We start from the raw sequence: 14,252 nt of genomic DNA, 5'->3' as shown, positions 1-14,252 counted from the left end.
ATTAATGATTTACATTATAATTAATTTTAATTTAAAACGTATATATTTTATTTAATTATTTATTTAAATGATCGAATTAATATTTGTTTTATATATAAAAATTTTATTTATTATATTTTAATTGATTTAATTATTATTATATTAATTAAAAAATTTTAAAATTGTTTTAAATTAAAAATTAAAATATGTTTTTTAAAAAATGTGTTTAAATGTAATTAATTAAAAAAATATAGTTAAATAAAATATTTATGTTTAAAACGTTTTTAAATTTTTAGTTTAAAATTATTTAAAATAATTAATTTTTATAAATTATTTAATTAAAAATTAAAGTTTAAATATATTAATTATTTTAATAATTATAAAATTAAAATAAAAAATTTTAATAATAATAAAAATATGGTATTAATAATTTATAAATTTTTTAATAAAAAATTATTAAATATAAAAATTATTAAATATAAAAGTTTTTAATTTATAAAATTTTAATATATTTAAAAAAATAAAATAGTTAAAATTTATTAAATAATATAAATATATAACAATTTTATATATTATTTATTTAACTTTGTTTATTTATATTAAATAAATTAAAAAATTAAAATTTAAGAAAACGTATGCATTTACAAGCTTACGCAAACGTTTTCACGTGTTTGCAAACTTACACGGTAAAATCTATTAAAAATATCCAATTTTTTATCAATTTATTAATTTTTTATCATTTATAAAAAAATTATTTATCGATTTTTTATCAATTATTTATCAATTATTTATCATTTATTTATCATTTATTTATTAGTTTTCTATAATAATTTTCAAAAGTTTAAGCGTAAAAAATGTTTTTAACGAATTATAAAAAATTAATAAAATAATTGATAAAATAATTAATAAAAATTTAAAAAATATATAAATTAATAAAATTTATATTATCTTATTATTTTAAAATTAATAAATTATTTAATAAATTAAAATAATATAATAATATAAATCTTTTTTATTTATTTGTTTATTAATTATTTATATAATATTTATTAATTATTTTTATTTTTTATTTATTTTTTATTTATTTTTTATTTATTTTTTATTTATTTTTTATTTATTTTTTATTTATTTTTTATTTATTTTTTATAATAATGTTTTTATTTTATTTAATATAAATAATAAACTTTATTTTAAATTAATAAAATTAAATATAAATATTAAATTTTTTAAAATTTTAAATATATATATTATAAAAATTATTAATTTATAAAAATTTAAAATATTTAATAAAATAAATAATTAATTATAAATTAATCATTATTATTTTTTATTATATATAATAATATAATTAAACATTATTATAGAATAAAATAAATTAAATTAAATATAATAAATAATAAATAATTATATTTAATAAAAACTTTTTATTTTAAAAAAATAAAAAGTTTAATTAATATATATAAAAACAAATAAAACTTTAATTTAAAATATTTAATTAAAAATCATATTACTTTTAATTATTTTGTATTTATATTTTTTTTAATTGTTATTAAACTATTATATTTATAAACAAATAAAAAATATTAAATATAATCAAGTTTTACATAATATAAAGCAACAGATTCCATGAAACCAACCTAATTAAGCTGCATCGTTACCTTGTAACATTATAAGAGAAAGAACAAAGCTTTAGCTCTATATTTAAGTTTCCATATAAGCCGTGCCACACCTGTCAGTGGTTTGTAGTTGGCGCTGTAAGGTTCCGGGGATGTTTAAATCTTGTCTTCTGTATTTTTACTTTTTCTTATTCTCCCTACTATGTAGTCATCCCGACAATATAACTCGGCGCCTCGCATTAAGCAATGTCTCGAAAATATTTCATAATCGTTGGTGCAGCTATTATTTCATGCCTTCTTTTAGCTTTCGGTTCTTCGTATAATTCTCTAGGCTCTAGTCCGCTAAACTGTCAGTTCATCTCATTCTTTCTTACTAGGCTTCCTTTTAGCTACCAAATTAACTTATTTATAGTGAAATTGCCGGATAATACAAAGCCGCCAGCCGAGTCACAATCTTCACTTCCCCTGGGTTTCCCCAAGAAGATTTGGCAGAGCTGGAAAGATGATTCCGATGACCCGACTGACCGAACTGTTGGCTTCCCGCATCAATGGCGTGTCGTAAACCCTCAGCACCGATATGAACGTATTACCGACGCCAACGGCGAAACCTTCGTTGGAGACCGTCTCCCTTCGGCTATTGCGGACCTGTTTGCTAATTTCACTGATCCTATACTAAGGGCCGACTTCTTGCGGTATTGTGTCATGCTCGTAGAGGGTGGCGTATGGGCTGATATTGATGTCTTGCCTCATCGTCCTATCTCTGAATGGGTTCCTCAGCACCACCTGGATAAGGCAAATCTCGTTGTAGGAATTGAAAATGACCACCACAAAAGGCCCATCTGGCGAGGTTCTCCGTATTCTGTTCAGCTTGCACAATATACGATCTTGGCGAAGCCTTACCACCCGGCTATTGCTTCACTAGTGGATCGAGTCAAGGGGAATCTCGAGAAGTTGTTTCAATCGAAGAAGCCAGGAGGTACCGTAACCTTCGAGGATGTTATGGCGACAACGGGTCCCTTCGCATTCACCGAGGTTCTAATGGACTATTTCACGAATGCTACAGGTATCAAGCATACAGGAGATGAGCTTGACAGTCTGAGAGAGCCAAAGCTCATTGGAGATGTGTTGGTACTGCCTAAGGATTCTTTCGGCTGGCTCCCGCAAGAGCATTATCTCGAAGAGGGGGATCCTGGTATTCTAGTTGAGCATCTGTTTATAGCATCCTGGCGCGGAAGCCATCCGGGTTAACGTCTTACGGAGCTGGGATGACTCTCTATGTCTCCCATGGTACACAAGTCACTCTGGCTTGCATGATTATGTGTATATACTTCGGGCAAGTTTTACCGCTGGTTCACACAACGCTTAGCTATATAGGGATTATGCGACGGTGTTTCGTACACAATAGGAATTGTACTATAGTGTGAGACTGGGTGGAATCTAGGCTACTTTGGACAGCTATTCTCTAGGTGGCTCAAAATTGCGTAACACTTGTGAAATTAGAGGGGCACGGCAAGATATGTCGGGAAGCAGATCATATTAATAAATTCAAATATTCTCAAAAACCTGCGGCCAGCCTTTCTCTTGAAGCTTGGTTTCCTCTGTAACACTATAGTACGGATGAAATATGGGATGGTTAGGTCTCGGGATTTGCGGGGACTGGGAAGGAACAATGGCGTTTTATCCCTTGATCCATGGTAGGCTGTCATTGGAAGATTGTTACGTCGTATCGTAAGTCTAGGTCATATATTGGTTGAGTTGTTGGTTGCTTGTCATGAGTTGTTAGCTGCAGTTAACTCTCGAAGTGATGGTTAGGGACCCACAAATTACCCCTGACTTTCAATAACATACTCTCTCCCTTGCTTTGTACGAGCCTTCTTGTCACCGAAGAGGTAGTTCAGATCTGTGATATATTGGGCATGGCAAAAAAAATACAACTGGCTACTAGTTGAGCTGACATATTCGGATATATGTTCGGATATGGGTACATTAGCATCCTTCACGCCATTATTTGGCTCGTGGACAGGCAAGGGTTGAAAGCGGCCGCCTGCATACAGCGCTGGGAACATATTGCTTCTATTTCGCAAAATAGGTACTTATTACCCCTATCCCTAGTTTTGTTTCCCATTTGTTTGTTTGCTTTGTTTGTCATTCCTAGGTAGATCAAGACTACTTAAAAGTTACAATGGCGAGGCAGTTGTATTTCTGGTTACAGCTTATACTTTTTCACTTTGCCTATACTGTCTTTGCTGCTGTTGACCATTGCTATTATCCGAATCAACAAGAGGCTGAAGATAATTCCCCTTGCAACCCAGATGCAGATTCCAGTGCCTGTTGCGGTGGTGGGATTGGTAACATTTGTCTTTCCAACGGTCTATGTCAAGGTTCTAACGGAGCCGTAATCCGGGGCTCTTGCTCGGATAAGAACTGGGACTCAAAAAACTGTGCAAAATACTGCTTAGGTGAGTCAATAAAACTTCTGCTCAGATACTTTCTATCTAGCTTAGACATTATTTGCTTACATGATTTTTGAATACGAAGGTGCATCCCGAGGCGGTACTGACTTGATATCTTGCGCAAACGTCACTAGGGATGACACGTCGTATTGTTGTAATGGTGCAGAAAATTGCTGTGATTCTGGAGATGGACGATTTTCTGTTGGACCGCATAATCCGACTACATCAGCAACCTGGAATGCGGCTTCAACCAAGTTTATAGTGGTGGGGACAACATCAACAACTTCTTCAACAAGCTCTACGTCAATAAAAGACTCAACAACGTCAACATCTGATTCAGCCACGCCTAATGCCACTAGCGATAATTTCACAAGCGGTGCTCCTACAAACACAGATGTGGCTTCTCAATCAGATAACACCTCCTCTGTCGGCACGGCAGCCTCTATTTCATCTGATCTTAGCGATGGCGCGAAGGCCGGGATTGGTATCGGTGCCGTAATAGGGGTGCTACTTATTGTGGGCTTAATATATGCCCTATGGAGGCTACAGAAGATGAATAAGATGCTAGCCAAGGAACGATCCGGAAATCAATACGATCAAACCCCCGTGTATCCGACGTCCCAGATCGCAATAGCTTCGAACAGTGTCAATGTAGCACCACCCATACCTCCTAAAAGCGAAGGCCAGATATCGGAATTGTACGGACACTATAGCCCTCTTCATGAATTACCCGCCGAATCTACCTAACGTATAATATGTCTTGGATGGTTCGAGTTTAGGAAAAAAGGGGTTTGATGGTTAACCAATTGATGAAAATGGCAGAGTTGTATAGTTGATAAGCCGTCTCTTGTGGCCGATGGGTATACTAACCCGGGAGTCCGGGACGTAGGTGAAGGTCGGATGTTGAATAGTAATCTGCCTCTTTTTAACTTGACCTTGTCATCATAATTGAGGCTGTCGATATTTTGCACCGTGGTGGCATCATCGGTGCCAAGCCGGAGTGGGTGGTGATTTTAGGAAGGCGACCATTGTTATTGCTAATGCTTGTGACTCTGCGTTGCATTGCTCGACCCCAAAGGCCTTCTAGAACAGTAAAATGTGCTCGTCATTAAAATAATTGTATATAATATATTTTCTTTGTCTTCTCTGGTCTAGTGAACTCCGGCTTGTACGCTTTAATCCACAAAAGACATGAAGCTCACTACTGCTATTTTGTTTACTGGGGCTTTTAGGGCTGTTGTTCTGGCTAAACAGAACGGTAGTATCAACTTCGAGGGCTTCAAGGTTTATAGGATCGATACGAGTGACGTTGCCGACCTAAAATCAACATACGATAATTTATCTATCATAGAGCTTAATCATAATCGCAATCATCAACATGGTAGCTCGGATACTATTGATATTGCGGTTCCTCCAGAACATGTCGCGGTCTTCGATACGCTCGACTTCAATACAACTATCTTAAGCAGAAACTTAGGAGCAGACATCGCAACTGAAGGCTCCTTGGGTAGCTATCCGGGTTTGTGTTCTAAATCCGATTCTTTAAAACGTTTCCACTAACCGTCGGTGCAGAACTTGACGACGATGGTGTCCCAGGATTATCTTGGTTTGATTCATATCATGCTTATGAGGATCACGTTCGCTACTGGGCCGATCTTCAAGCCTCGTTTGTCAACAATTCAGAGCTTATTCAAGTGGGATCCTCGTTTGAGGGAAGGCCAATTCAGGGGATTCATCTCGTATGCAATATTAAGAGCCTCCCTCCTCCCTTTATTTTATTTTATACTCCATGCAACCATATATTTAAAAAAGCGCTGATTGACTTTTGATGCTATAGTGGGGCAGCAGCGGCAAGAATTCGAAGCCGGCAGTCTTCTTTAATGGGAATGTACATGCTCGTGAATGGATCACTTCAATTGTACGTCTTGACATATATTAATTCAGTAGGTATATCGAACTTTTAACTACCTAACTAATACAACTTCATTCTAGGTGGTCGAGTACCTCTTGTACCAAATAGTGACTGGGTACAAAAATGACACAGCGGTACAAGCTGCGCTAGACAACTACGATTTTTACGTCCTACCAGTTGTAAACCCCGATGGTGAGTAACTAGTATCACAATAACACCAGAGGAATATAATTCAGATCTCTAATTAATCCCACTAAGGTTTCGTATATTCCCAGACAACCAACCGGCTATGGAGGAAGAATCGGCAGACGAGAGACAACACAACCGCAGTAGGCACGGATATCAACCGAAACTGGTCTGTTGGTTTCGGAGGCGATGGCTCTTCTTCTAACCCGAGTTCCGAGACATTCAGCGGTTACCAGGCTGGCGACGCGCCTGAAACTGCCGCGCTGATGGAATTCGCTCAAACGCTAGCTACTAACAAAGGCATCAAGTTGTACATCGATTGGCATAGCTACGCCCAAGTAATCTTGCTCTCATATGGCTACATCTGTGATAGCTTTCCAAAAAATATAGACCGTCAGATAAGTCTAGCGGGCGAGACAGCCTCTAGGATCGCACAACCATGTATGTCTATCCCTCCAACCCCCCTGATATTCATTCCATAGTCCCAACTATAAATCCAAGCATTGTCGAAATCAAATTGGGAACTCTTCATATCCTCATTGTATTCTAACAACTTCAATATAGACAATACAACGTTCGACTATGGCCCTGGTTGTCTAGTACTATACCAGTCGAGTGGAAATGGTAGGGACTATATGACCGACGCAGCCGGAGCAGAGTTCGGATGGGGAATTGAGCTTAGATCGACTTCTTACGGCTTCGTACTTCCTGCCAACCAGATTATACCTAGCAGCGTGGAAATCTGGGAAGGTATGAAGTATTTATGGGCGAATATGTAACGGTATCATCTTATGGTAGCGACATCACTTCTAGTATCCATAGCACTTACGAAGATATTCCTTGGATGTAGATAGTAGTAAATGTTTAACGACCCTCATTTGTCGACTCCGCGGCGGATTAAAGGGGCTTAATTGGGATATAAACTTCGCATAATATAAGGTAATGATTGTGATTTGGCTAGCAAAAACTCTGCTCTTTTACCTAAATATGCTACGTCGAATTAGCCTTCATATATCGAGCTTGAAAAAAATACTACGGTACTTGAAAATGAGCAGGGGTATTTCGGATAGTTATAAACCCATAGTAGCATTACAGGTGATATTTTCATAGTAGATAAATTTGCTTGACGTTGGTTGCGATACAGTAGAGACATCATTGCCTTGGATTATAATACCGAATCTCCTCTGCACTTCCTGGTCGCCGTAATGATATGGCGTTCTACTAAATCCAATATAAAGCTATAGAACTAGATGATAATACTAGGTTTACTATTAAGTAGGTAGTTTTATAAGCTGGTCTGTATAACGGGTAAACCCAAAGAGAATATAGACTGCGAACCCCAACCCCCCTTTTAAAGTATGATACAATTCTATTTCCTAATAGAGATCTCATCCCCCAACAATGACACCTTTAGTATTTATGCTTACCGGGATTTAAACGTAAGGCCTCGGTGTTTGCCATGGCTTTTGTACCCGTCGCGTGTTTCTTAGAACGTATGCGATATCTAGCATCATTCACCACATTGACTAGTGGGTTGTTTTCATACCCCCTAAGCCCTTCCAAAGATCTGCCTTCTTTCCTAACTTCTTCCAGAGAGAAAGGCTGTGATATGTTATCACGCCCACCGTATCCACCGGACGTGGTATTTGACATTGCTCCGAGTGCAGTCCAGCTCAGACGTTCCCTTCGTGTCCTCAGTCGCTCGTTAGTAACGCTTTGTGCCAAGGCAGCCAGCTCTCGCATTTCACTCAGTTCGCGATCTATCTTGCATACTTGGCTGAGAACACCGTGTCGAGGATTCCCATCAGGTAGAAGAGCGTTGAAATAGTCATCTAGAGTGTAATGACGACTACGAGGTAATATGCGAGATTTTCCTGAAACTAGCGTAGTGGTATGAATGGTGTATAAACTACCCACAAAGCGACCTTCTAGCCTCTGGCGGATCCCAAGGAGCACACCGATTTGTGCAAATGGGTCGTCTGTGAACGCAAAATGGGTGATTGAAGGGAAAAGCGAATCTGATTCATCCTCGATTCGTTGATACGAGGCATGTCCAAGAGGCAAGGTCATTTCTATGGATGCGGCGCCGAATGTGAATACCTGGAGCTTGCCTAGTCGATCTCCAGGGGGGAAATCGGCGCAAAGGCGGGAGAGTAGCCATGAGACATCTAGAGCCCCCGTATTATGTGCAAGGATGCGAACACCTTTTGTTTCTGGCTTCAATAGACTTGCTCGAACGGAGTTATAGAGGTTTACAGATCTTGTCGTAGGGATATGGAGGCTCCGTTGGAGGAAGATAAGTATGATCTCGAATAAGAAGCCTAGCTTATAAGCTATGAAGATATGCATATCATGACCAAACATTCTCGTTAGCTTTGGTGCGAGCTCCCGACGCATGTGCTCATCGTGCATAAAACCACCACCAACAACAAACCAATCGAAGCGCTGCTCTTCGCTACTTGAGATATCACCTTGAAACCTCTCCGTGACGAATTTTGAGGATCGCGGCCCATCGTTTATATAACGGATAAGAATCCATATAGAAGCGGTTTGCAAGGCCAACCAAGGTAAAAGTATTAAGCCAGGAAATACCAGCCATAGTAGAGAGATAGATAGCAATAATTGTAGCTCTAGAAGAGATAATAGGGAATAAAGCGCTATTCCCCTTAACTCAGTCCAGCTTGCTTCCCGACGGCGATTAGCTATTGACGCGCCGACGGCGGAGAGAATACGCGGAATGGCAGTAGTAACATAAGGAGCGTCTGCTTTAAGTAAAGACAAGAAAGTTTGCTGGTGACTCAACGGAGTTGTTCCTAGTGCACTGTCTTTCAGGGCTAAAGCGAGACTCAACGACATGTTTTTCGTGTGAGCACGCCGCAGCAGTTCCTGCTTTGGGACATGATATGAGGCGATGCGAGAGTTAGCCATTGATTCGTATCGCATAATTCGGCGGAGAGTTTCCAACCCCTTGAAGCTCAGCACAGCTAGGACCGGAAGCGTAAAGGAAAGAGACATTATGTTTGGTGTTATTCCTCGATGGAATTTGTCGACAATCCAGACTAAGCCCAACATACATTCCAGCGGCACACGCGTTCACATTGAGGTCTTTGTTCCTCCAACAAAACAAACAAACAACTATCCATAACGATATACATTAAGTCGTGCTCCTTTTAGGAGTTTCTGGTCTTGACCAATACATTGTGCGCTCGGTGTTTGTACGAAAAACTTTCTGGAGTAGACTTACATGATAAGATGATCTCCTAGATGGCAGCCCATGCACATCGTATCTAAAGCCATTAGGATCTATGAGATCATGCGGATAGATACCTAGACAATAGAGCAACGTGGCCAAACTTAAAACCTAGGATTCAGGAGGTAGGCAAGTAAGGTAGGCGACGTATCGAGATTTTTGTTTCTAGGCAGTCATAGATCAAATATCCTCCCTTACCTAACCTTTGATTTTATCCCCCGGGGGCGATGTAACCCCAGCGAATTTAAAGATTAAAACAAAAATGTACAGGTTTTTCAAAAGAGAATATATCTATTTCCACGTCGGTCTGAAAAACGTATAGACGGAGGTGTATTCCGCTTCCGTCGAACGGATCTTGTCTCAGTCAGCCATGTCTCCGAGTTGTACCCAGGATATAGATATTGGTAAAAGAACGGATAACATCGGGGATTGTGGATATTTGGACATTCTGACAGCTTCTGGAACCGTGGTAGCGGAAGAAGAGAAAGTGATAGAAGGGGAGTTGTAAATTGAATTCTTCTATTTTAGGATTTGTAGAGTCGTTGCGGGGATTCTTGGAGATGCTTGGTGATGCTTGGCGTGGGCGTTGATTTAGCCTACGGTTGAAGTAATCCCAGGAACTTGTAGTTATGTTTCCACTATGGGGAATTTAGTAGTAGATCATGCTACTTTATAGCGGACTAAAGAGCCTATTGGGTCAATCCTAAGCTAAAATTAGTACTACCACACATCCCTAATATGCCAAACTTAATATGTCTAGGTACTAGGCTCTTTAGAAGCATTACCTTTAGCTTCTAACCTGAGATACCCGAGATCCAGAACGATAAGGGTACGTATAGTTTAGGGTTTAGGTACTTGTATGGGCTAGAATTCTTGGGTGTCATCAAACTTATATAAAATTTCTACATGTGGTGTGAGATGTGTCGTGATTTCCTTGATCTGATCTTGATACCATCATCGTACTTTCTACTTTAGATCTCCTGCCTTAACGTTGATATACAGGCACGAGGAAGGACCACCTGTTATTGTACATGTCGTATATCTTAGGACGTGATTGCCTGTTCACTAAAGTACGTAGATCGGCAGATAATCTAATTAACCTTTTTTTGGTTTTGCCTTAACCCTCTTATACTTTCCGTCACCATCCCATATCTTGAGTACCTTCGGTTGGAAAGAACATAAATTCACCTGTTTCCTCTCGTCGAATTTTAATATCGTCTTCTCATCATCACAACACGTCCTAAATCACAAGTAAGAACATAAAGTTCTACCTCTGCGCTACGCAATTACTCTGACCCTATAATACTCAATCTCTTCGTACTACTTCTCGATAACATCAACCTCATTCAACTAAAGTCACAATGAAGTGGCCCGTCAGCCTTCTCCCTCTTGGCCTTCTTGCCACTTTCGCCTCCGCTGCCCCGCTTATGGAGCGACAGCTCGACCTCTATGAGCTCCAGATCTCTTGGTAATTATAAGCCATTTTTTATTACTATTGCTATCTTCTTTGCCGTTGCTAACAATACCCGTAGCCCGGCTAACAAGAAAGTCGACGGCCGTTTCCTTTCGCTAAAGAACAACACGTTGGGTGTTTTCGACGGAGATGATGTCTCCCCTGTCAAGGTCTACACTGTAGACAGTGAAAAGCAGGGGTGCAATGAGCTACACACGTACCCAGTTGGCATTGTCGACCACTCTATTGGGCTCATGGGTCCTCCTGATCTGTTGACTCTTGTCGACATGATGAACCCGCAAACCGTCAAGCCTGGTGAAGGAGACATTGCCCAGTGGGACACTTTCCAGCTTACGGACGGCAAGGTTACCAACAATGCTGAAGGACAATGGCTAGCATTTCCGAACGGCCACGATACTTGGAAGGTCAAATGGACTGATGGTAAGTAGCAAAACGCATCCTAGGACTTAGATAGTTACTAACTGGTATAGGCTCGGCTGTTATCACCACCGACTTCATGGTTGTTGACGTTTTACTTAAGAGTGCTGGCGAGGGTCGTTATAACGGGGACTAAATTAGTGGCCCATATTGCTGGATGGTAACTTGGGGAAAAATAAAGGGATAAAAATTCCCTGATGCATGAACGAGACATAAAACATGTGGAGCACTACTATTGGACTCGCCCAATGCTGCATGGCCTAATTGTTTAATCCTAGGGGTAGTTAGGTAATAAAAGTTCAAGTTTGCCTTTAGTTAATCTCTCTAGTTGAGAGACCAATGTGCTTATCGTATTTGCTTCTTTGAATTACTATTGTTAGGGCTCCTATCTTGAAGGTAGTCCGTGCCGCTGCTCGGTCGAAGTAGTCTCGATATCAACTTCGTCGTTAATAGAATATTGAGTCCCAGGCTGCTAATAATTTTACATGTTAATTGCTCCAACACGAGGAGATGGATTCATAAGATAGCAATGAAGAATAAGTATGTTACTACGGTTTTACATATACTACTTCCCATCTATTCCTTTATTGTTACTCCTTTATCCTTCTCATGTTAAATTATTTATACCGCCATATTTATACTGCCATATTTACATACCTACCTATGTAAATGCTTACAACTACTTATCTCACCCTGAAAATTACGCAATGTGGCTTATGCATATGTAGGCTGCAGAATCGTAGTCTTATACATAGTACGTAGGGCTGAACTATTCGCTCTTCTGATTTGCGGGCTCGGATTTTATGCCCACTTCTTAAATCCTTTAACCTGCATTTCCAGCTGCGCCCCTCTGACCCCTGACCCCTGACCCCTGAGCTTCAACTACATACCTAGGTAGCTTGAGAAATTGATTGATTTATCATTGCCAACATTGCTCAACGAAGAAATCAATCCAGATATCTCTTACGCCTATTTATCTCTTCAAGCGGGGTTTTACTTAGGCTATCACAGGTTCGATCGGATCGAGCCCCATTTACACCATCAGTTTCGACGTAGCTATTAACAATACAACTATGGCTCGTAAAGGCAGCACTAAGGTTAGGACGGGTTGCTTAACATGCAAGTACGTTAATCTCGAATGTAACGACATTAGAAAAAATTTGGAAGATAAAAACCGGGAAGCTAATAAGAAAAGAATCCGCAAAGTAAAATGCGACGAAGGCAAACCACACTGCCAGCGCTGTATGTCTACTGGCCGAAAGTGTGACGGGTATGAGCAGACTACAACCTCTTCGGATCTCACGTGGCACCGCCCGCGTCATTTATTCCCAGGAGTCGACAACATAGATGAGAGGAGAGCACGTAAGTAGTATTGAACATCCCTTTACCCCCACTAACCTTTATTATCATGGGTCAAGAACTCCCTAGTTGAATGAACTAAGGGTCATTGGCTCGGACCCTGCTTAATTTTCATGAATGGCTTATAGAAGTACGAAGTAGATACTGACTCTTATTCCAAGTACAATTCTTCTGTCAGGCTGCTGGACCCTCACTATCGGGGCCGATGGACCCTTACTTCTGGACCCATCTGGTAATGCAATTCAGCAATTTCGAGCCCGCTGTCAGACATTCCGTAGTGGCAATTAGTTCGCTTTACGAGCGTATGCAAACCCGGTCACAGTCTGCCCAGCGACTGGTTGACAACAGATTTGCACTCAGCCATTATAATTCGGCAATCCGAGAGTTGAAGTCTATGAACAACGAGCCTCTAGTGTTGTTAGTGTGTATCTTATTTGTGTGTATCGAGTTTTTACAAGATAACCAAGGGGCAGCTATACAACATTGCAAACATGGAGTCTCTATCCTGAAAAATGCCGAGGTTGCCTTCCCCTGGACCAAAGAGTATCTTTCTCCAATATTTCGGCGCCTAACAATCTTCCCCTTCTTCTTCGCGCTAGATGAAACAAGCTTTCCTAAACTTATCAATCTTGAAGACCATGTTCCGGAATCATTCGCTTGCTTTGAAGAGGCGCAACACTTTATCGATGGTATTTTACTCAGAACTATCCGCCTCGTTCGAGGCGGAGATTGTTACCGGCTTGGGGATATGCGTCACTGTCCTGTAAGCCTAGCTTTCCTAGTGGAGCAGGATAAGACCCGAGTTTTGTTAGACAACTGGAAAAGTCGCTTCTCGGACCTGCAAACCCGTCCTTCGACACCTACAAGGTCGGAGGAGATGCTCTGTAGCATTTTTTTGCGGTATGAGGTTGCTCGAATATGGGTAGAAACAGCGTTTGAATACGACGAGACGACATACGACAAGTATATTGATAGATTTCGCTTGATGGTTGCTATGGCGGCTAAATTACACTCTTCGAGGGCGCTTGAACCGGAGAATCTACAATGCACACGAAAATTTATTTTTGAAATGGGTTTTGTACCACTGCTCTACTATATCGTGATGAAATGCCGATGTCTAAAGACTAGGATCGAAGCGCTCTTCTTAATGAAAAAGTTGGGGGTCGCCAAGGAAAACCTCTGGGAAGTCTCTACGATGCATGCAGTTGGCCGTCGCATTGTTGAGATTGAACACGACGTTCTGCTAGATGAGAAAGATAACCCCTTTACAACGCCCGTCTGGCCTGGTTTACCCCCTGATGAGATGCGAGTACGAGATTCTACCACGAGACCTGCGCTTAGTGTACAGGTCGACGCACGGGACCAGGAGGTTCGAGGGAGGATGGCTGGGTTCTATAGGAGGACTGTTGAAGGCGATATATATCTTCAAACTGATTTCGTTGCTGAGATAATATGATGCTTGGATGGCTTTGGAAGAGACCAATGCGATTTTAGAATTTATATTAGATGGAAGTTATAGTAATCACTTATAATAGAATTGTTTATGATCAACTTGGTTGGGGAATGTTTTGTTTATGATTAATTTAACTTCCAAGATTTATCCATA

The 14,252-nt window shown here is 39.8% G+C and overlaps 5 protein-coding genes across 5 annotated transcripts; all 5 read left to right on the top strand.

Annotated features, from left to right (window-relative positions):
• Positions 1-1,841: 1,841 nt before the first annotated feature.
• GL218_01036 (Initiation-specific alpha-1,6-mannosyltransferase) lies at positions 1,842-2,843 on the top strand (the record flags this gene model as incomplete). The annotated part of the gene is made up of 2 exons (XM_033577482.1): positions 1,842-1,944; positions 2,008-2,843. 2 exons carry the CDS (start codon positions 1,842-1,844, stop codon positions 2,841-2,843), a joined length of 939 nt encoding a protein of 312 aa, XP_033438138.1.
• A 934-nt stretch (positions 2,844-3,777) lies between these two features.
• Positions 3,778-4,795, top strand: GL218_01035 (uncharacterized protein; the record flags this gene model as incomplete). Its single annotated transcript, XM_033577481.1, has 2 exons — positions 3,778-4,054; positions 4,134-4,795. 2 exons carry the CDS (start codon positions 3,778-3,780, stop codon positions 4,793-4,795), a joined length of 939 nt encoding a protein of 312 aa, XP_033438598.1.
• A 444-nt stretch (positions 4,796-5,239) lies between these two features.
• GL218_01034 (uncharacterized protein) lies at positions 5,240-6,925 on the top strand (the record flags this gene model as incomplete). Its single annotated transcript, XM_033577480.1, has 6 exons — positions 5,240-5,567; positions 5,621-5,787; positions 5,886-5,966; positions 6,041-6,152; positions 6,219-6,587; positions 6,711-6,925. 6 exons carry the CDS (start codon positions 5,240-5,242, stop codon positions 6,923-6,925), a joined length of 1,272 nt encoding a protein of 423 aa, XP_033438101.1.
• A 3,832-nt stretch (positions 6,926-10,757) lies between these two features.
• Positions 10,758-11,423, top strand: GL218_01033 (uncharacterized protein; the record flags this gene model as incomplete). The annotated part of the gene is made up of 3 exons (XM_033577479.1): positions 10,758-10,864; positions 10,929-11,290; positions 11,341-11,423. The coding sequence occupies 3 exons, from the start codon at positions 10,758-10,760 to the stop codon at positions 11,421-11,423; spliced, it is 552 nt and encodes a 183-aa protein (XP_033438600.1).
• A 937-nt stretch (positions 11,424-12,360) lies between these two features.
• Positions 12,361-14,102, top strand: GL218_01032 (uncharacterized protein; the record flags this gene model as incomplete). Its single annotated transcript, XM_033577478.1, has 2 exons — positions 12,361-12,649; positions 12,808-14,102. The coding sequence occupies 2 exons, from the start codon at positions 12,361-12,363 to the stop codon at positions 14,100-14,102; spliced, it is 1,584 nt and encodes a 527-aa protein (XP_033438599.1).
• Between the last annotated feature and the right edge of the window lie 150 nt (positions 14,103-14,252).

This window comes from Daldinia childiae, assembly GCF_008694065.1.
Source record: "Daldinia childiae strain JS-1345 chromosome Unknown Scaffold2, whole genome shotgun sequence".
NCBI classification, from domain to species: Eukaryota; Fungi; Ascomycota; class Sordariomycetes; order Xylariales; family Hypoxylaceae; genus Daldinia; species Daldinia childiae.
Note: the sequence above shows the minus strand (reverse complement) of the source record. Positions and strands in the feature narration are given on the sequence as shown.